This window comes from Bos indicus, chromosome 18 (genome assembly GCF_029378745.1).
Source record: "Bos indicus isolate NIAB-ARS_2022 breed Sahiwal x Tharparkar chromosome 18, NIAB-ARS_B.indTharparkar_mat_pri_1.0, whole genome shotgun sequence".
Taxonomy (NCBI): Eukaryota; Metazoa; Chordata; class Mammalia; order Artiodactyla; family Bovidae; genus Bos; species Bos indicus.
This window is the reverse complement of record NC_091777.1, coordinates 63,446,240-63,461,554: the sequence shown is the minus strand read 5'-3', so window position 1 is coordinate 63,461,554 and position 15,315 is coordinate 63,446,240. Positions and strand designations below refer to the sequence as shown.

General features: G+C 46.1%; 1 protein-coding gene across 2 annotated transcripts; it reads left to right on the top strand.

The window, feature by feature from the left end:
* Positions 1-1,254: 1,254 nt before the first annotated feature.
* On the top strand, positions 1,255-13,580 carry LOC139177226 (killer cell immunoglobulin-like receptor 3DS1). 2 transcript variants are annotated; one of them, XM_070771790.1, is made up of 6 exons: positions 1,255-1,354; positions 2,659-2,925; positions 3,820-4,114; positions 6,666-6,716; positions 7,448-7,565; positions 10,223-13,580. In XM_070771790.1, the coding sequence occupies exons 3-6, from the start codon at positions 3,961-3,963 to the stop codon at positions 10,224-10,226; spliced, it is 327 nt and encodes a 108-aa protein (XP_070627891.1). In that variant the 5' UTR covers positions 1,255-1,354; positions 2,659-2,925; positions 3,820-3,960; the 3' UTR covers positions 10,227-13,580. The 2 variants fall into 2 exon arrangements, 1 of the variants encoding a protein (XP_070627891.1); XR_011561719.1 differs by having other exon boundaries at positions 1,257-1,354; positions 2,663-2,925.
* The last annotated feature ends 1,735 nt before the right edge of the window (positions 13,581-15,315 follow it).

Sequence of the window (15,315 nt, the reverse complement as noted above, 5' to 3'; positions counted from 1 at the left end):
AGAAGGGAGACTGTACTGTTACTCCCACTAGACACAATATGATCAGAAGGCGACCAGATTTATTACTTAGGGAGCATCACTAATGTTAACGACCCCCACCCCCAGGAAAACCGTGTGGAATCTCTGCCCTTACTGAGGTTATTTCCTGTCTATGAACAACCACTGAACTGGGTGTATGTCTGCCCTTGGAGTCCTGAAACAGCTGGGCCATTTTGCCCCGGTTTGGAGTTGATTGATGTGGACACGCCCCTCACTCAAGCATTCTGGAGCTTGGAAGTCTCTACTTGACATTTTTCTGTTCATTTGAGTATCTAGTAAGCAATGTGGTCCACCTTTTCAGGCAGAACAAATCCCCCTCCCTAAAAAACACGACAGTCATCTTTACACACATTATCTTTGTGTACATGTGTGGTCCTTGGATTGGAAAGGGACGAAGAGAGAGAGACAAAGAGAGTGTCTGTGTGCAAAGTTTCCACTCACAGTTATAAAATAATTTCAGATGAAGAAGAGTCAGAGAAAGAAAAATATCACATGATATTGCTTACTTGTGACGTCTGAAAAAATGAACTTATTTACAAAACAGACTCACAGACAATGAACTTACGGTTACCAGGGGGGATAGTATCAGGAGCAGGTTAGATTGGAAGTTTGGGACTCACATATATACACGCCTATACTAAAAATGGATGACAAGCTGTATAAAACAGAGAATACTTCATATTTTGTAACTACCTAAGTGGCAAAAGAATTTGAAAAGCAATAGATGCATGTATATGTATAACTGAATCACTTTGTTGTACATCTGAAACTAACAGAGTTAATTTTTTTAATCAATGTAGAATTTTTTAATATTTTCGAAGAGCCATAATATGCATGTCTAGTCCTCCATAAGAATGCAGAATAAAAGTCTCTATTAATGAGTCTTTAATTGGCAATCTGCACTGAGCCTAACGTATGAGGTGGGAACATGTGATTTCTCTTCTTTAAAGAATTAAGGTTAATGAGATTTATCATGAGCTTGGGAAAAGCATCCTGCATGGTATACACTGAAGCACTGTTTCTACTTCCTAAAGGCAGCAAGACCTGTTCGAATCTCTAAGGTTTACAGTGTTTAGGGAAATAAATGTCATGCTTGGGTCATGAGGCATGCTCAGCGATGTGGCTCAGGTCAGATTTCCATGCCTGGCATGAGAAGAGGCTGGCCATCATCCCACGTGACATGAACCAGGCTGACTATACCAACAGCACCGCCCGCCTTCCGCATCCTGTGACTCTGTCAGCTTTGCTCAGTTGTGCCTCCTGTCTCACAGAAGCAGAGCCATGTGCCCCACACTCCTCAGCCTCCTGAGTCTCGGTGAGTCCAGAAAGACACGGTTGGAGAGGGTTATGGTGGAAATCGGGGGGTCCTTGCATCACTGACCAGGTTCCCTGCATGAGGGTGCAAAGAGCATGGGGTCCATCAGGACAAGCCATCTCTGACATGCTTATCCTTCTAGGATTCTGTGTGAGTCTGAGGATCTGGGCAGCTGTGGGTGAGCCCTCCCATCCCTTATTTCTCTGTTGAGCAGAGCAGTTGGAGCTGATGCAGATGACTCTGGGGGCTGGGGTGAGACCCCTGTCAGTACAGTGAGAGCCGTGTGCCCTGTGGATCCCAGGTCCTCCTATTGGCATTGATACTCATCTTCACTCTCCCCAGAGGTTAGCCCAGGTTTGGACTTGGACCTGAAGGGACAGTGTGAAGTCTGGGAGCTGGAGGTAGGCCTACTGAGTGCCATTTCTCTCATGAGAGGGGAGCAAGAGACTGCAGCCCACAGACCCTCCCCTACAAGTTGGCTCCTGGCATCTCCAACCAGCCCTTAACAACAGGATCTGCAGGACCACCCGCTAGACCTGACCCCAGCGAAGGGTCCGGTCATCAGGCAGGGCCACCTGGACCTTTTCACATATTTGATGTGTGATTGTAGGTTAGCTAACAAAGGAGCGAGGTTCAAGGTTTACTTCCTTCTTTTCAGTCAAGTGGCTTTTTCACTGCTTAGTTGTGTTAGTGTTAGTCGGTCGTGTCTGACTCCTTTTGACCCCACAGACTATAGCTCACCAGGCTCCTCTGTCCATGGGATTCTCCAGCCAAGAATATGGAGGTAGTTGCCATTTCCTTGTCCAGGGGATCTTGCCAACTGAGGGACTGAACCCTGGTCTCCTGCCTTGCAGGAAGATTCTTTACCATTTTGAGGTACAACAAATGCAACAGGGAAGTCGTTTCGCTTCTTGTCCATGCATCAATTTTTCTGTGGCGTTTTATTTTGTCTTCATTGTGCAACTTCCAGGATCTTAGTTCCCTGATCAGGGTTTCAACTGGGGCCCTTGGCAGAGAAAGTGCCAAGTCCTAACCACTGGACCGCCCAGGAATCCCGTTTTTTTGTGTTGAGAGAAAGGTTTCAACATTTTGTCAACCCATGTCCTGAGAATTTCCATGATGTCTGTCCTGAATTTACTGTGTCTCTGTCTGTCCCCAAGCCCCAGGAGTCCTTGAGCATCAGGGTGATGCACTTTAGGGGAGGAGAATTCGAAGAATTAAAGGCAGAGCCCACCCATGAGGGCAGTGGGGAGAGCTGACCATTCCTATTTTCTTCTCAAAGCCTGTGTCTCTTTCTCTTCTAGGTAGATATGAGAAGCTGTCTTTGTCTGCCTGACCGAGCCCCGAGGTTCCCTTAGGACAGACTGTGACTCTTTGGTGTCACTCCCATTCTCCACTTCAGAGATTCACACTGTTCAAAATAGATGGGAAAAGGTGTTTGCCTGAGCTCCAGGGACATTATTTCAACAACTTCACCCTTGAGCTGGTGACCAGAGAACATGCCAGGTCCTGGCATGTGTTCTGGAGCCTATGGTCTGCACCCAGTGAACCCCTGCAAATTGTGGTCACAGGTAGGAGAGGTCCAGCCCAGCCCAGTACAAACGTGCCTGCAGACAATCCTACCCTAGGTCCACTTGCCAGTGCAGCCCAAGACTTCCTCAGGATTCCCAGCCACCACGGAACCAGGGAAAGAGAACCCACTCTGAGAGTTTAAACTCAGGGTGTTGAGTAGAGGGATGGGGTGCCCCAGCGCAGAAAGGAGGAGACTCCCTAGGTATGAGTTAGACAGGATGCTGCCACTGCCTGCCAGCAGCGAGGATGGGGCATGACCCTGAACAGCACTTGCTACCCAGTAGGGAGCTGTAATCCCATTTGAAGGATCTGGAGCCCCAGGGAGGAGTCCCAGGAATGTCTCAGAGGCATGAGGTGGGATCACAGGTGGGGAAATGTTCCCTTTTCTCCACCTCCACCTCAACGTCCTGCAGTCATCACCCACATTCTAGATGAGTGTGAAGGGAGCCAGAGTATGCATCCTCAGACCCACCCCAGCCCACACTACACATATTAGGGGTGGGATTAAGCTGAGAGCATGGCAACCCACTCAGTATTCTCAACTGGAGAATCCCATGGTCAGAGGAGCCTGGCTGGCTACAGTCCATGGATGCACAGAGTCGGACCCAACTGAAGTGACTGAGTATGCACACATGAACCCGAGAGTGGATCCAACAGCTAAAGAGCTTAGAATGAGCACAGAGGAGGCTGGAGGTCTTGAGCAAAGTGAAACATGAGTCAGAAAGAAAAGTGTGAGCCAGAGCCTGAGAACAAGGCTAAAGAGAATACAACAAAACACACAGGAATGGTAATTGTCTCCGCTGGAAAATAGGGAGGAGTTTTACATCTTCAGATGTCAGGGGAAGGGCTAAGTTGGGTTGACTCACTGAAGCTCACAACCTCTTTGCTCCTAGGTGTGTTCACAAAACCCTCCATCTCAGCCCACCCAGGGCCCCTTGTGCAGGGGGAGAGAATGTGACCCTCCGATGTCACTCACTTGTGTTGTTTGACAAGTTTATCCTGCACCAAGAAAACAGCACAAGGCTATTCCAGAGATGTGGAGAGATCACTGGTGGGATGTCCCAGCTGACTTCGTCATTGGCCCCATGACTTTGGCAAGTGCGGGCACCTACAGATGCTACAGCTTTCTCAGACTCTCTCCCTATGAGTGGTCAGCCCCCAGCGACCCTGTGGACATCGTGATCACAGGTGAGTGTGGCCATACGTCCCTTCTGCTCTCTGTGTCACAGAGGGTCTGGTGTTCAGTCCAGCATCAGTACTGGGAGAGAATGACAGGCATGCAGAGATGCTCACACCTCGGGAGAGGGAACAAACCAGAGAGAGGTGGTGTGAACACAGAAGGGAAAAGAGAACAGAGTCCGTGCCATGTGCTAAGGAGAAGACACAGCCGGTGACAGAGTGAAGGAGCAAGAACATGAAAGAACGACCAATGGAGAAAAATGTACCAGAGCAGGAACCCGGGCAATTCCCTGCTCAGGCAGCCAACGATGGTTGGTTAAGGGGTTGGTTTCCTGCTTTCATGTCATAATTCTCTTCCTCTGTCAGCAGCACACTGTGGTATCACACGCCCTTGCTGTCCAGCCCCTGGGTGATCGAGATGAAGGTTGACACTCTGACGTTGCTCAGCCTCAGGGTTTAACGTGTCCTTCTGCACAAAGAGGCGGGGAGTGGTCCCTCTAACCATCCCTGCTAAAGAGTCCCTTCCAGCCCCTGGGGATGCACAGGGCAGCGCTGAACACGCCCTCAAGAAAGAGGTGGTCAAAGATCGAATGAGATTCTGGCAATTTTCACTCCATAATCTCTTCTGGGTCAATGCCATGTTTTTGATGGTCCCCAGCAGTGGTTAGTAGTCTGTTTATTTAATCTGTTTATTTAGTTTATTTAGTTTATCTGTTTATCTGTTTATTTAGTCTGTTTATTTCACTTTTCACTTTCATGCATTGGAGGAGGAAATGGCAACCCACTCCAGTGTTCTTGCCTGGAGAATCCCAGGGACAGGGGAGCCTGGTGGGCTGCCATCTATGGGGTCGCACAGAGTTGGACAGGACTGAAGTGACTTAGCAGCAGCAGCAGTCTATTTATTTAGTTAGTAGTCTGTTTATCTCAAGAGAACGGCATATCTGGTTGATTTTTAAAGTTTATTTTATCTTATTATGTTTGTTGAAGTCTAGCTTAATTCATATGTTAATTCCTGTTGTATAATAGAGTGATTCAGTTATTCATATACATATATTCTTTCTTTAAAAAAGGATATTAAATAACAATCCATTTTAAAAATTATTTATTTTTTTTAAAAGGATTTTCAATGACACTCCATTTTTAAAGTTATTTCTGAAGTTTTCACTGTGCTGGCTATCCGTTACTGTGGGGCTTTCTCTCCTGGCGGTTGGCGGCCTTCTCATTACAGAGCTTCTCTTATGGCACTTTGGGCTTTAGTCCTATATTAGGACTAGAGTTACTTTGTGCTCTATGATGAAGGTCTCCTCCTTCCAGGTCTGTCCAAGAAACCCTCTCTTTCAGCCCAGGGGGACCCCGTGGTGAGGTCAGGAGAGAACATGACCTTGGTCTGCAGCTCCAAGAGCGCCCTTGACCAGTTCCATCTGCTCAGGGAGGGGCAGAACCTTGGGGGCCTGCTCACTGTGGGGCGGGGCCCCCGGGGAGTACTCCAGGCAGAGTTCCCTCTAGGTCCTGGGACCCCAGCCCACAGCGGGGTCTACAGGTGTTACGGCTCTTTCACTCGCTCTCCCTACTCCTGGTCAGACTCCAGTGACCCACTGTTCCTGTGTGTCACAGGTGAGCAACCTCTTCCTGACCCCTGCTTTGTTGTTCCTGTTCAGTCGCTATGTTGCCACCCTGTGGACTGCAGCATGACAGACTCCTCTGTCCTTCACTCTCTCCTCCACATGGATCACAGCCTTGTAGTGGTGAAGGGGCCTTCGTACCTCAGTGAAGCTATGAGCCAGTGATGCAGGGCCACCCAAGCCTGACGGATCATAGTGAAGAGTCCTGACAGAACATGGTCCCCTGGAGGAGGAAATGGCAACTCATTCCAGTATTCTTGCCTGGAGAACCCATGAAGAGTCCCATGCTTTACAATACACTAAATCACAGTGCGGTGGCCCAAAATGCAGTTTGCTTTTTCCATATCTTACTGTATCACTGAGCTCTATGTCAAGGTCTCCGTGCTGGCATCAGGGGACCTTAGGGCTTCTGGAGAAACGGAGGCAATGACAACCAGAGAGGAAGAGAGATGGTAGATAGCATCTCAACCCTCCTCCACTTTCTGTATGGATGCTACACATCAGAGTCCTGTCTATCCAGGCAAATAAAGAAAAGGGTTAGGTTAGACCCAGGAGGAGGAGAGGCTGGGCTCATTCGGGAGGATCAGAGATGGCATTGGCCCCTGTTCTTAGTGTTTTCCCAGTAGCACCTCTGACATACAGGTGATTTTCCAATTAAGGAGCATTGATCCTCTGGAGCAGAGAGGATGTCTCTTGCTTACAGCTGCCTTTCATCGCCAGGCATATCCTTCCCGCCTCCTTCCACCATCTCTTCTACGAGATGGAGGGTCTACTCAATGCATTCGCAGTGAGGGACCAGAAGCTCTCCCCTCCCCCATCAGTGCTCTGAAAGATGACAGAGTCAGAGAAATGCAGGAGGTCAACCTTCCAGAAACAAGAGTCCTCCTTTGGTGGGGCAAGGAAGGTTACTGTTCACTCCTTCTGGCTTTTTTCTCTAGGATTCACTACAAGTACTTGCCCATCAACCGTGGATCCACACATCACAGAAGGTAAGCAAAACGGTCTCCTATCTCAGCAAATTTCTTAGAAGATAGGGGGTTCTGTTGGTTCTACTACCTCCCAGTTCTGTGACTTTGGACTCAACATCCCTGTCATGCCAGCATTTGAGACCATGGTCTATATTAGAACCAGAGTGGGCATTGAGTTCCTCATTCTCTGGAACTGGGAATTTCTAAATTGAACAAAGCGAGACTGAGTGACTTGACCCCATACTTAAGGGAGATTCTTCCCCTCCCTCCACCAAAATCTTAAGGAATGATGCAAGCGGACAAGCTGAAATTTTTAGGGAGCACCTTAAATATGTGCTATTCCTCTGTTAGTGTTTTATGAATTAAACATTCCACAGACAGAAATAAAAGTGTCATGTCTTCTTGAGGATTCCATTCCAGGTATATGTGGATGGAGGGGGAAATATATGGAGGATTAAAGTGGTCCCGATTCATGCAAAGTCACCAGTCTTGTCATATGGGGCAGCAGAGAAAAACTGCATCAATGCCTGGGGGACCTGGTTTCTGACCTCTGCTGGTCTTCCATGGCCTCTTTGTTCATCCATTGCTAACATCTCTCCTGGATGCTTTGGTACCTCCTGGGAAGTGGAGACTATACTAATCAGGTTGAAAACTGCTGACACACTTTGACACAAGAATACAATAACTCCTGTGTGCAGGGGCAGGGTGTATTCAATGAATAACCAGATCTTCTTCTGTTTGATTGTTGGCAGAAACACGGCTTCCTCAAGGCCACTCCAGCCAGCTGCACCTTCTCCTTAGGCTCTCTGTAGCCTTCATCTATACCAACATCTTCCTCGCTGTTCTTGTCTGTCACTGGTTACCCATAAAGTAAGTATGAAGAGCCAAACTCTCACTGCTGTTCTACGCAAAAACGTAAGTTTGAAGGAAGGAAGCACAGCATCATCTGACCCAGTTATGGGAGGTGGGTTCATAGCAGAGAATGGCATTTTCATTTTCTGTAGGTTAAAAACTGATTTCCATTGTTTTACTCCCTGAATGAATATCTTCCAGAGAACTACGGAACCCTGTTTTTTTTTTTTTTTTAATGAAAATATGTGTTAATTTATTCTTAGCTGCATCAGCTCTCAGCTGCAGCATGGGGGATTCTCACTGCGGTGCTGGGGTGCAGTTCAAGGCTCCAGAGCTCGCGGGCTCAGCTGTTGCAGCATTGAGGATAGTTGCTTCAAGGCATGTGGGATCTCAGTTCTCCCACCCAGGATAGAACCCACACTCTCTGCACTAGAAGGTTGACTCTTAATCCCTTGGCCACCAGGAACATTCCAAGGCCTGTTCTTCCCTTCAACCACAGCAATCTGTTCTTCTCCCCTTGATGATCTTGGGAATCTGCTGATATGCTTTAGAGAATGGTCCATAACAGAAGATGTAGGATGGACTTCTTGGGTTTCAACAGATTCCTGAGAGAATCTGTCAGTGGCTGGGCTCATATATGGGATTTTTCCTTTTTAATTTAGTGGAGTAGACAGACTCAGCAACCTGGGGCACACCCCTGCTTATTTTGGCTTTTATGACCCACCAAAGATATGGAGGTCTAGAAGAATAGCCCCCACCCCAAGAGCCTTGACTCTCTTCCATTCACAGATTTTGCCATCATGGAAGGAGAGCCCAAAGAAGACAGAACAGTGAATGGCAAGCTGAGTCCTCCTGCCCAAACCCTTGCCATAGCCCGAGCCCCTCCAATGCTCAATGCCCCAGCCTTTGAAGGTCACATTTCATTCCATCATTCACATCTCCATCCTCCCAGTACCCATCAGCAGAGGATGTGATATTCACCCACTTGAACCACAGGACTCTCTTTGAGACAGCGTTCACTCCTGAGCCTCGTGCAGCTCTTTGCTGAGACCAGTATCTATGAGGAATTCGATATAAACCAAGACCATGCTGACCCTGACTTGGCCCCATCCTTTGAGCACATCCTTTGAGAGTGTTATAAAGAGCTAGATCTCTTTTTAAAGGGATTCCTCTGTGGGCACTCCTCCTCCAAAGCAGCCCCACAGCTCTGAGGAGAACAGTGGAGTAAAACAATTATAGGATCATCTCCAAAAATCCCACACCTCTTAGTAATCCCCAGGCTGTTCTAATACTCTGTTTTAACTATGTAACCTTTTGGGAGAAGTTATTCTAATCAATTGCACATACTGGGTAGGTAACCATGATCATCCTACTTTTTCAAAAATTCCAGTAAAGCATAAAAATTTGCAAGTTAAGTCTTCAAATTTTTCAGTTTAAAATAAAAGAAAGCCAAAATTTTAAAAAATGAACTTGTTTACAAGACAGAAACAGACTTGTAGACTTAGAGAACAAACTTAGAGTTACAGAGGGGATGGATGAGGAGAGAGATAGATTGGAAGTCTAAGATTGACATGTGCACACTGCTATATTTTAAACAAAATGCTTTCCATGAAACAATAACAAAAGCAATGCAAGTTGGCCAAATAAAAAGATGAAGTATATTCTGTTTAAGACATCCAGTGTGGGGCCACTTGCCACATGAGGCTGTGTGTCTGCATGCTAAGTCGATTTAGTCATGTCCAACTCTTTTCGAACCCATGAGGTTGTGTAGCTCACTAGGCTCCTCTGTGCCTGGGATTCTCTAGGCAAGAATCCTGGAGTGGGTTGCCATTCCCTTCTCGAGGGAATCTTCTTGACCCAGGGATTGAACCCATGTCTCTCATGTCTCTTGCACTGACAGGCAGATTCTTTACCCCAGAGCCATCGGGGAAGGCCCCTCAACCTTTTCACAGCCATGTGCACTGAGGGTGCTGGGGTTCTAAGGATACAAACAGGACAACAACATCCCCCTCAGTCTGGATCTGCACTGGCCAATAAAGTACTTACGCAGCCACGTGGTACAGACAATGACTCTACACATATAGGAAGTAAAGCATTCAGTTCTTCAGTCACACCCACCACATTTCAAGTGCTCAGGAGCATCATGTGGCCAGGTGCCGTGGTGCTGGACAGAGCAGATGTTTAAAAAGTCCTGTCATCACAGAGTATTCTACTGGACATTCCACGCCAGATCACTGAGGGTCACAGAGAGAACACCTGCCCCAGCGAGGCTTTGCACATGTTATGTTAATCCATCGATATTTGCATGTTTTGTCTTTTTTGCTTCTTCTCACCAAAGCCAAGGATTTGAGAATCTTGGGCCTTTTAAGTTATCACCTGTTGGCACAATGTGGGTTGGTTTAACCAAGTGGAGGGCTGAACAGGATAACACCATGAGGACCCCAGTGTGAACTGAGTGGCAAATGGGGTGAAAATCAAGCTCCAAGGAGGCTTAGCTGCTCACTGAGCTCTCTGTGTGTGATGTCTCTCCTGGCTTAGAACTAAACTGCCCAAGAACTCTTTTACCAAGAAATGTCAGGATCACTTAAAGTGAAGATAGTCTGGGGCTCCTGTGTTGCTACTGTCACTGTTTCCATTTTTCCCTAATTATCCATTGTTTTCTTTCTTGCCTTTAGGTGAGGGGACCAAATGTCATGATCTTCAATTTTCTGAATGTTCACAGTGTAGACCTGAACCCCTGTTATTCTCATATATCTTCTTTTAAAAAAATCTTTCAATGGTAGTATTTGATGCCCCATTCTGCAGAATCTGAATTCTTCAACCAACTATAGAAGATGGGTTTACCTGGGTCATGGGTGTATTTCTGCTGTGTGGCACCAATGCCTGGTACACAGTAGGTGCAATAATTTATGAACTGACCGAAGATGAGAAGTAAATTCCATATCAGAATGGCTGCTTTCCAAAAGTCTACAAGCAATAACTGCTGGAGAGTGTGTGGAGAAAAGGGAACCCTCTTACACTGTTGGTGGGAATGCAAGCTAGTACAGCCACTATGCAGAACAGTGTGGAGATTCCTTCAAAAACTGGAAATAGAAATGCCATATGACCCAGCAATCCCACTGCTGGGAATACACACTGAGGAAACCAAAATTGAAAGAGACACGTGTACCCCAATGTTCATCACAGCACTGTTTATAATAGCCAGGACATGGAAGCAACCTAGATGTCCATCAGCAGATGAATGGATAAGAAAGCTGTGGTACATATACACAATGTAGTATTATTCAGACATTAAAAAGAATACATTTGAATCAGTTCTAATGAGATGGATGACACTGGAACCTCTTATACAGAGTGAAGTAAGTCAAAAAGAAAAACACCAATACAGTATACTAACGCATATATATGGAATTTAGAAAGATGGTAACACTAACCCTCTATGTGAGACAGCAAAAGAGACACAGATGTGTAGAACGGTCTTTTGGACTCTGTGGCAGAGGGCGAGGGTGGGATGATTTGGGAGAATGGCATTGAAACATGTATAATATCATATAAGAAACAAATTGCCAGTCCAGATTTGATGCATGATACAGGATGCTTGGGGCTGGTGCACTGGGATGACCCAGAGGGATGGTATGGGGAGGGAGGTATGAGAGGGGGGTTCAGGATGGGGAACATGTGTACACCCGTGGCGGATTCATGCTGATGTATGGCAAAACCAATACAATATTGTAAAGTTGAAAAAAAAATATTGTGTTTGTTCCAGGTATTTAGAACTGAAATTTTAAAAAACACCATTTGCAATAGCAACAAAAAATGAAATACCTAATTATAAATCTAACATGATATTCACATATCTATGTCCAGAAGACGATGAAACGGTGTGGAAAAAAATCAAATAAAATCTAAGTAAGTGGGAAAAAAAGAATGAAATAAAATAAAATTTCCAAAAAAAAAAAAAAATTTATGAACTGACCGAAGACGAGAAGTAAATTCCACTTCTGGAGGGGACTAGGAAAATAAACTTATGAGTCCTAGTTGGAGCCAGACTGTCCACGCTGACTCAGGACGAGAAGCTGGGTCCCACCCTCTAGAGCAGGCGGTCAGACTGGGCAGAAAGAGAAAGACCTGAGACCTCAGGTCTGGGCTGAGATTCCTCCTGAGCCCTGCCTGGAGACATCCACGCTGGGTCCACGGAGGGGCCACCCCCTGCTGTGAGTCCACGGCTGTGGGAACCCCAAGGGGTGGCAGCAGGCCCCCAGGAACCACATCCTGTTTGTCCTCTAGGGCCCCGTGGTCTCCTCACCTGTACAGGGCAGGGACAGGAGCAGCTGGGTGCTCAGAGCTGCAGACATGCCTTCCATCCTCTCTGAGCTTCTCCTCCTTGGCCAGATGTGCAGGGCAGGGAGGGGACAGCAGGAGGGCACGGGACACCCACCCTGCCCCCAGTTCACGGGAACCACAGGGCTCGGGCAGCTGGAGGGGCCAGGGATCCTTATTTAAGAGAATCAGCCCAAGCTTTTGGTGGCAAATCTCTCACTTCCAGGGCTGAATCTGGGCCAAGGGACCCTGAACCATGCAGGTGTGTTCTCCCGTGTCTCCTGGGACCCATATCTCACTTGAGTCCCAGGAACTTGGTGGAGGGCAAGGTCAGGGCACTGGGATTCTAGAGTGATGCTGGTGAAACCTGGAAGGGCTCCTGAGCTGAGCTGGGGAGTGACGGGTGAGGAAGTCCTTGGACTCAGCCTCTGACTTCCTTCCAGGGACCTTTCACAAACTCACCATCTGGGCTGAGACTCTTTTCGGCAGCTCAGGGTTTCCATGTGAACACACCGTATGCAGAGTTGGAATGTGTGAGTGAGTACACAGACCATCAGGGAGTTTGCTGCAGTTGGCCTGCACTATTTGGAAAAGGAAATGGCAATGCATTCCAGTATTCTTGCCTGGAAAATACAATGAACATTGGAGCCTGCCAGCCTACAGTCCATAGGGTTACAAAGAGTCAGACACGACTGAGTGACTTTATTATCTTTCATTTTATTTTAAAATTTATTTCACTGATTCTATTTTTAATCTCATTGTATACATATTTTATTGAAGTAGTTGACTTACAATGTTTCAGGCGCACAGCAAGGTGGATTTCAGTTATATAAATATGCATACATTATTTTTCAGATTATTTTCCATTTTATGTTATTACAAGATATTGACTATAGTTCCCCATGCTATACAGTAAATCTTTGTTGCTTGTTGCATATCTTTTTTAAAAATTAAAAATCTAGCATTGTATTCATACTTCTATTTTTAAATTTATGGTATATTCCACATCAATGTTATGCTACACTTATAGTGAAAGCATGATGCCCAAATCCCACCATGTCCAAGTTAAAGTAAATAGAAAACAATGGCAATATTAATTGAGGGAGGAAATACTGAATCGCATTATGTTACTGGTGGGCATTCCTGGTGACTCAGAGGATAAAGAATCTGCCTGCAACGCAGGAGACCTGAGTCAACCCCTCAGTTGGGAAGATCTCCCAGAGAAGGAAATGGCAACCCACCCCAGCATTCTTGCCTGGAGAACCCCTATGGACAGAGGAGCCTGGCGGGTTGCAGCCCATGGGATCACAAAGAGTCAAACACGACTGAGGGCCTAAACTATTCTCAAGGCTCTGAACTTAAAACGTATGACACTTTCCCATTCATATAGAGATAAAAGTGGCAGAACAGACAGAACCTTTTGTCTTGTCAGGGGCTTGTCCATGCAGGACAGCTTCAAGAACAAAGGATTCCAGAACTAAAAGATTTCCCCAGTGGAGGGGACATAAGTATAGCTATGGCTGATCCATGTTGATGTATGGCAGAAGCCATCACAGTACTGTAATTTCCCTGGAGCCGATTATACAGAGTGAAGTAAGCCAGAAGGAAAAACACCAATACAGTATACTAACGCATATATATGGAATTTAGAAAGATGGTAACGATAACCCTGTATGCGAGACAGCAAAAGAGACACAGATGTATAGAACGGTCTTTTGGACTCTGTGTGAGAGGGTGAGGGTGGGACGATTTGGGAGAATGGCATTGAAACATGTATAATATCATATAAGAAATGAATCACCAGTCCAGGTTTGATGCAGGATACAGGATGCTTGGGGCAGGTGCACTGGGATGACCCAGAGGGATGGTATGGGGAGGGAGATGGGAGGGTGGCTCAGTATTGGGAACATGTGTACAGCTGTGGCGAATTCATTTTGATGTATGGCAAAACCAATACAATATTGTAAACTAATTAGCCTCTAATTAAATAAATTTAAATTTAATTAATTAATTAAGGGGAACAAAGCTTGCAACAGGACTTCTCTGGTGGTCCACTGATTGGGAATCTGCCTGCCTATGTGGGGGACACGGGCCCGATCCTGGGAATGGGAAGATTCCACATGCCTTGGAGCAGTTCAGCCCGTGGGCCACAAGCCCACATGCCTAGAGCGAGTGCTCCACAACAAGAGAAGCCACGGTGATGAGAGACCCTGCACACAGCAAAGAGCAGCCCCACTTCCTGCAAATAGAGAAAGCCTGTGCACAGATTGATGACACAGCACAGCCATTAATTAGTTAAAACACTGCAACAACCAGCCACACCTCCTCGTCTTTTAGGGTGTGTGTGTAAGTGTGAGTTCACGTGTGGATATTTAATCTGTATTGTTCTCTCTTCTCCTTGGAATTTTCTTCCCCACGGGCTAGGGTTATTTTACATTCAGTAAACACTGTTTGACCATCCCTCTCACTCCTCAAAAAGCCCACCTAACTCAGGTAAGATGATTCTTTGGGGCACAAGTTCATGATCTCATTGGTCTGCTGGCTTTCCAAATAAAGTCACTATTCCTTTCCTGAACACCTCATTACTCTGTCCCTTGACAAACATCGTGAGGTTGGACTCAGAGCACATTCATGAGACATTAGCAGAGGTGTCGTTCATTTTAGACAAAATCCGTAGACGTCGCTCTCACAATTGATATCTGTTTTTTAAAAGAAGATACGCAGATGGCCAACAGACATATGAAAAGATGCTCAGCATTGCTCATTAGTAGAGAAAGGCAAATCGACACTGCAAGGAGGTACCACCTCATAGCGATCAGAATGGCCATCATTAGACAGTTGATGAATAACATGCTGGAGAGGGTATGGAGGAGAGGGAAACCCTCTTCCACTGTTGGGGGAGTGGAAACTGGTGCAGCCACTGTAGAAAACAGTATGAAAGTTCCTCAAAATAAGTAAAGCAGAGTTTCCATATGATCCAACAATTAAAGTCCTGAGCATATATCTCGAAAAAAACCTATACCTTGAAAAGATTCATGCACCCCTATGTTCATAGCAGCAAAACTTACAATAGCCAAGACATGGGAACAGCCTAATTGTCCATCGACAGATGAATGGATAAAGAAGATGTATATGCTTATACACACAGAGAATGGAATACCACTCAGACATTAAAAAAATGAAATCATGCCATTTGCAGAAGCATGGATGAACCTGGAGTTTAACATATTAAGTGAAGTAGACAGAAAGAGAAAGACAATTTTCTGTGATATCACCTATATGTGGAATCGAAAAGGAATATATCAATGCAACAGGAACAGACTCACAGACACAGAGAACAGGCTTGGGGTTTCCAAGGAGGGAAGGACTGGATCTTGGAATTAGCAGATGAAATCTATTTATACATAGAATGGATAAAGAATGTGGTCCTACAGTATGGCACGGGGAA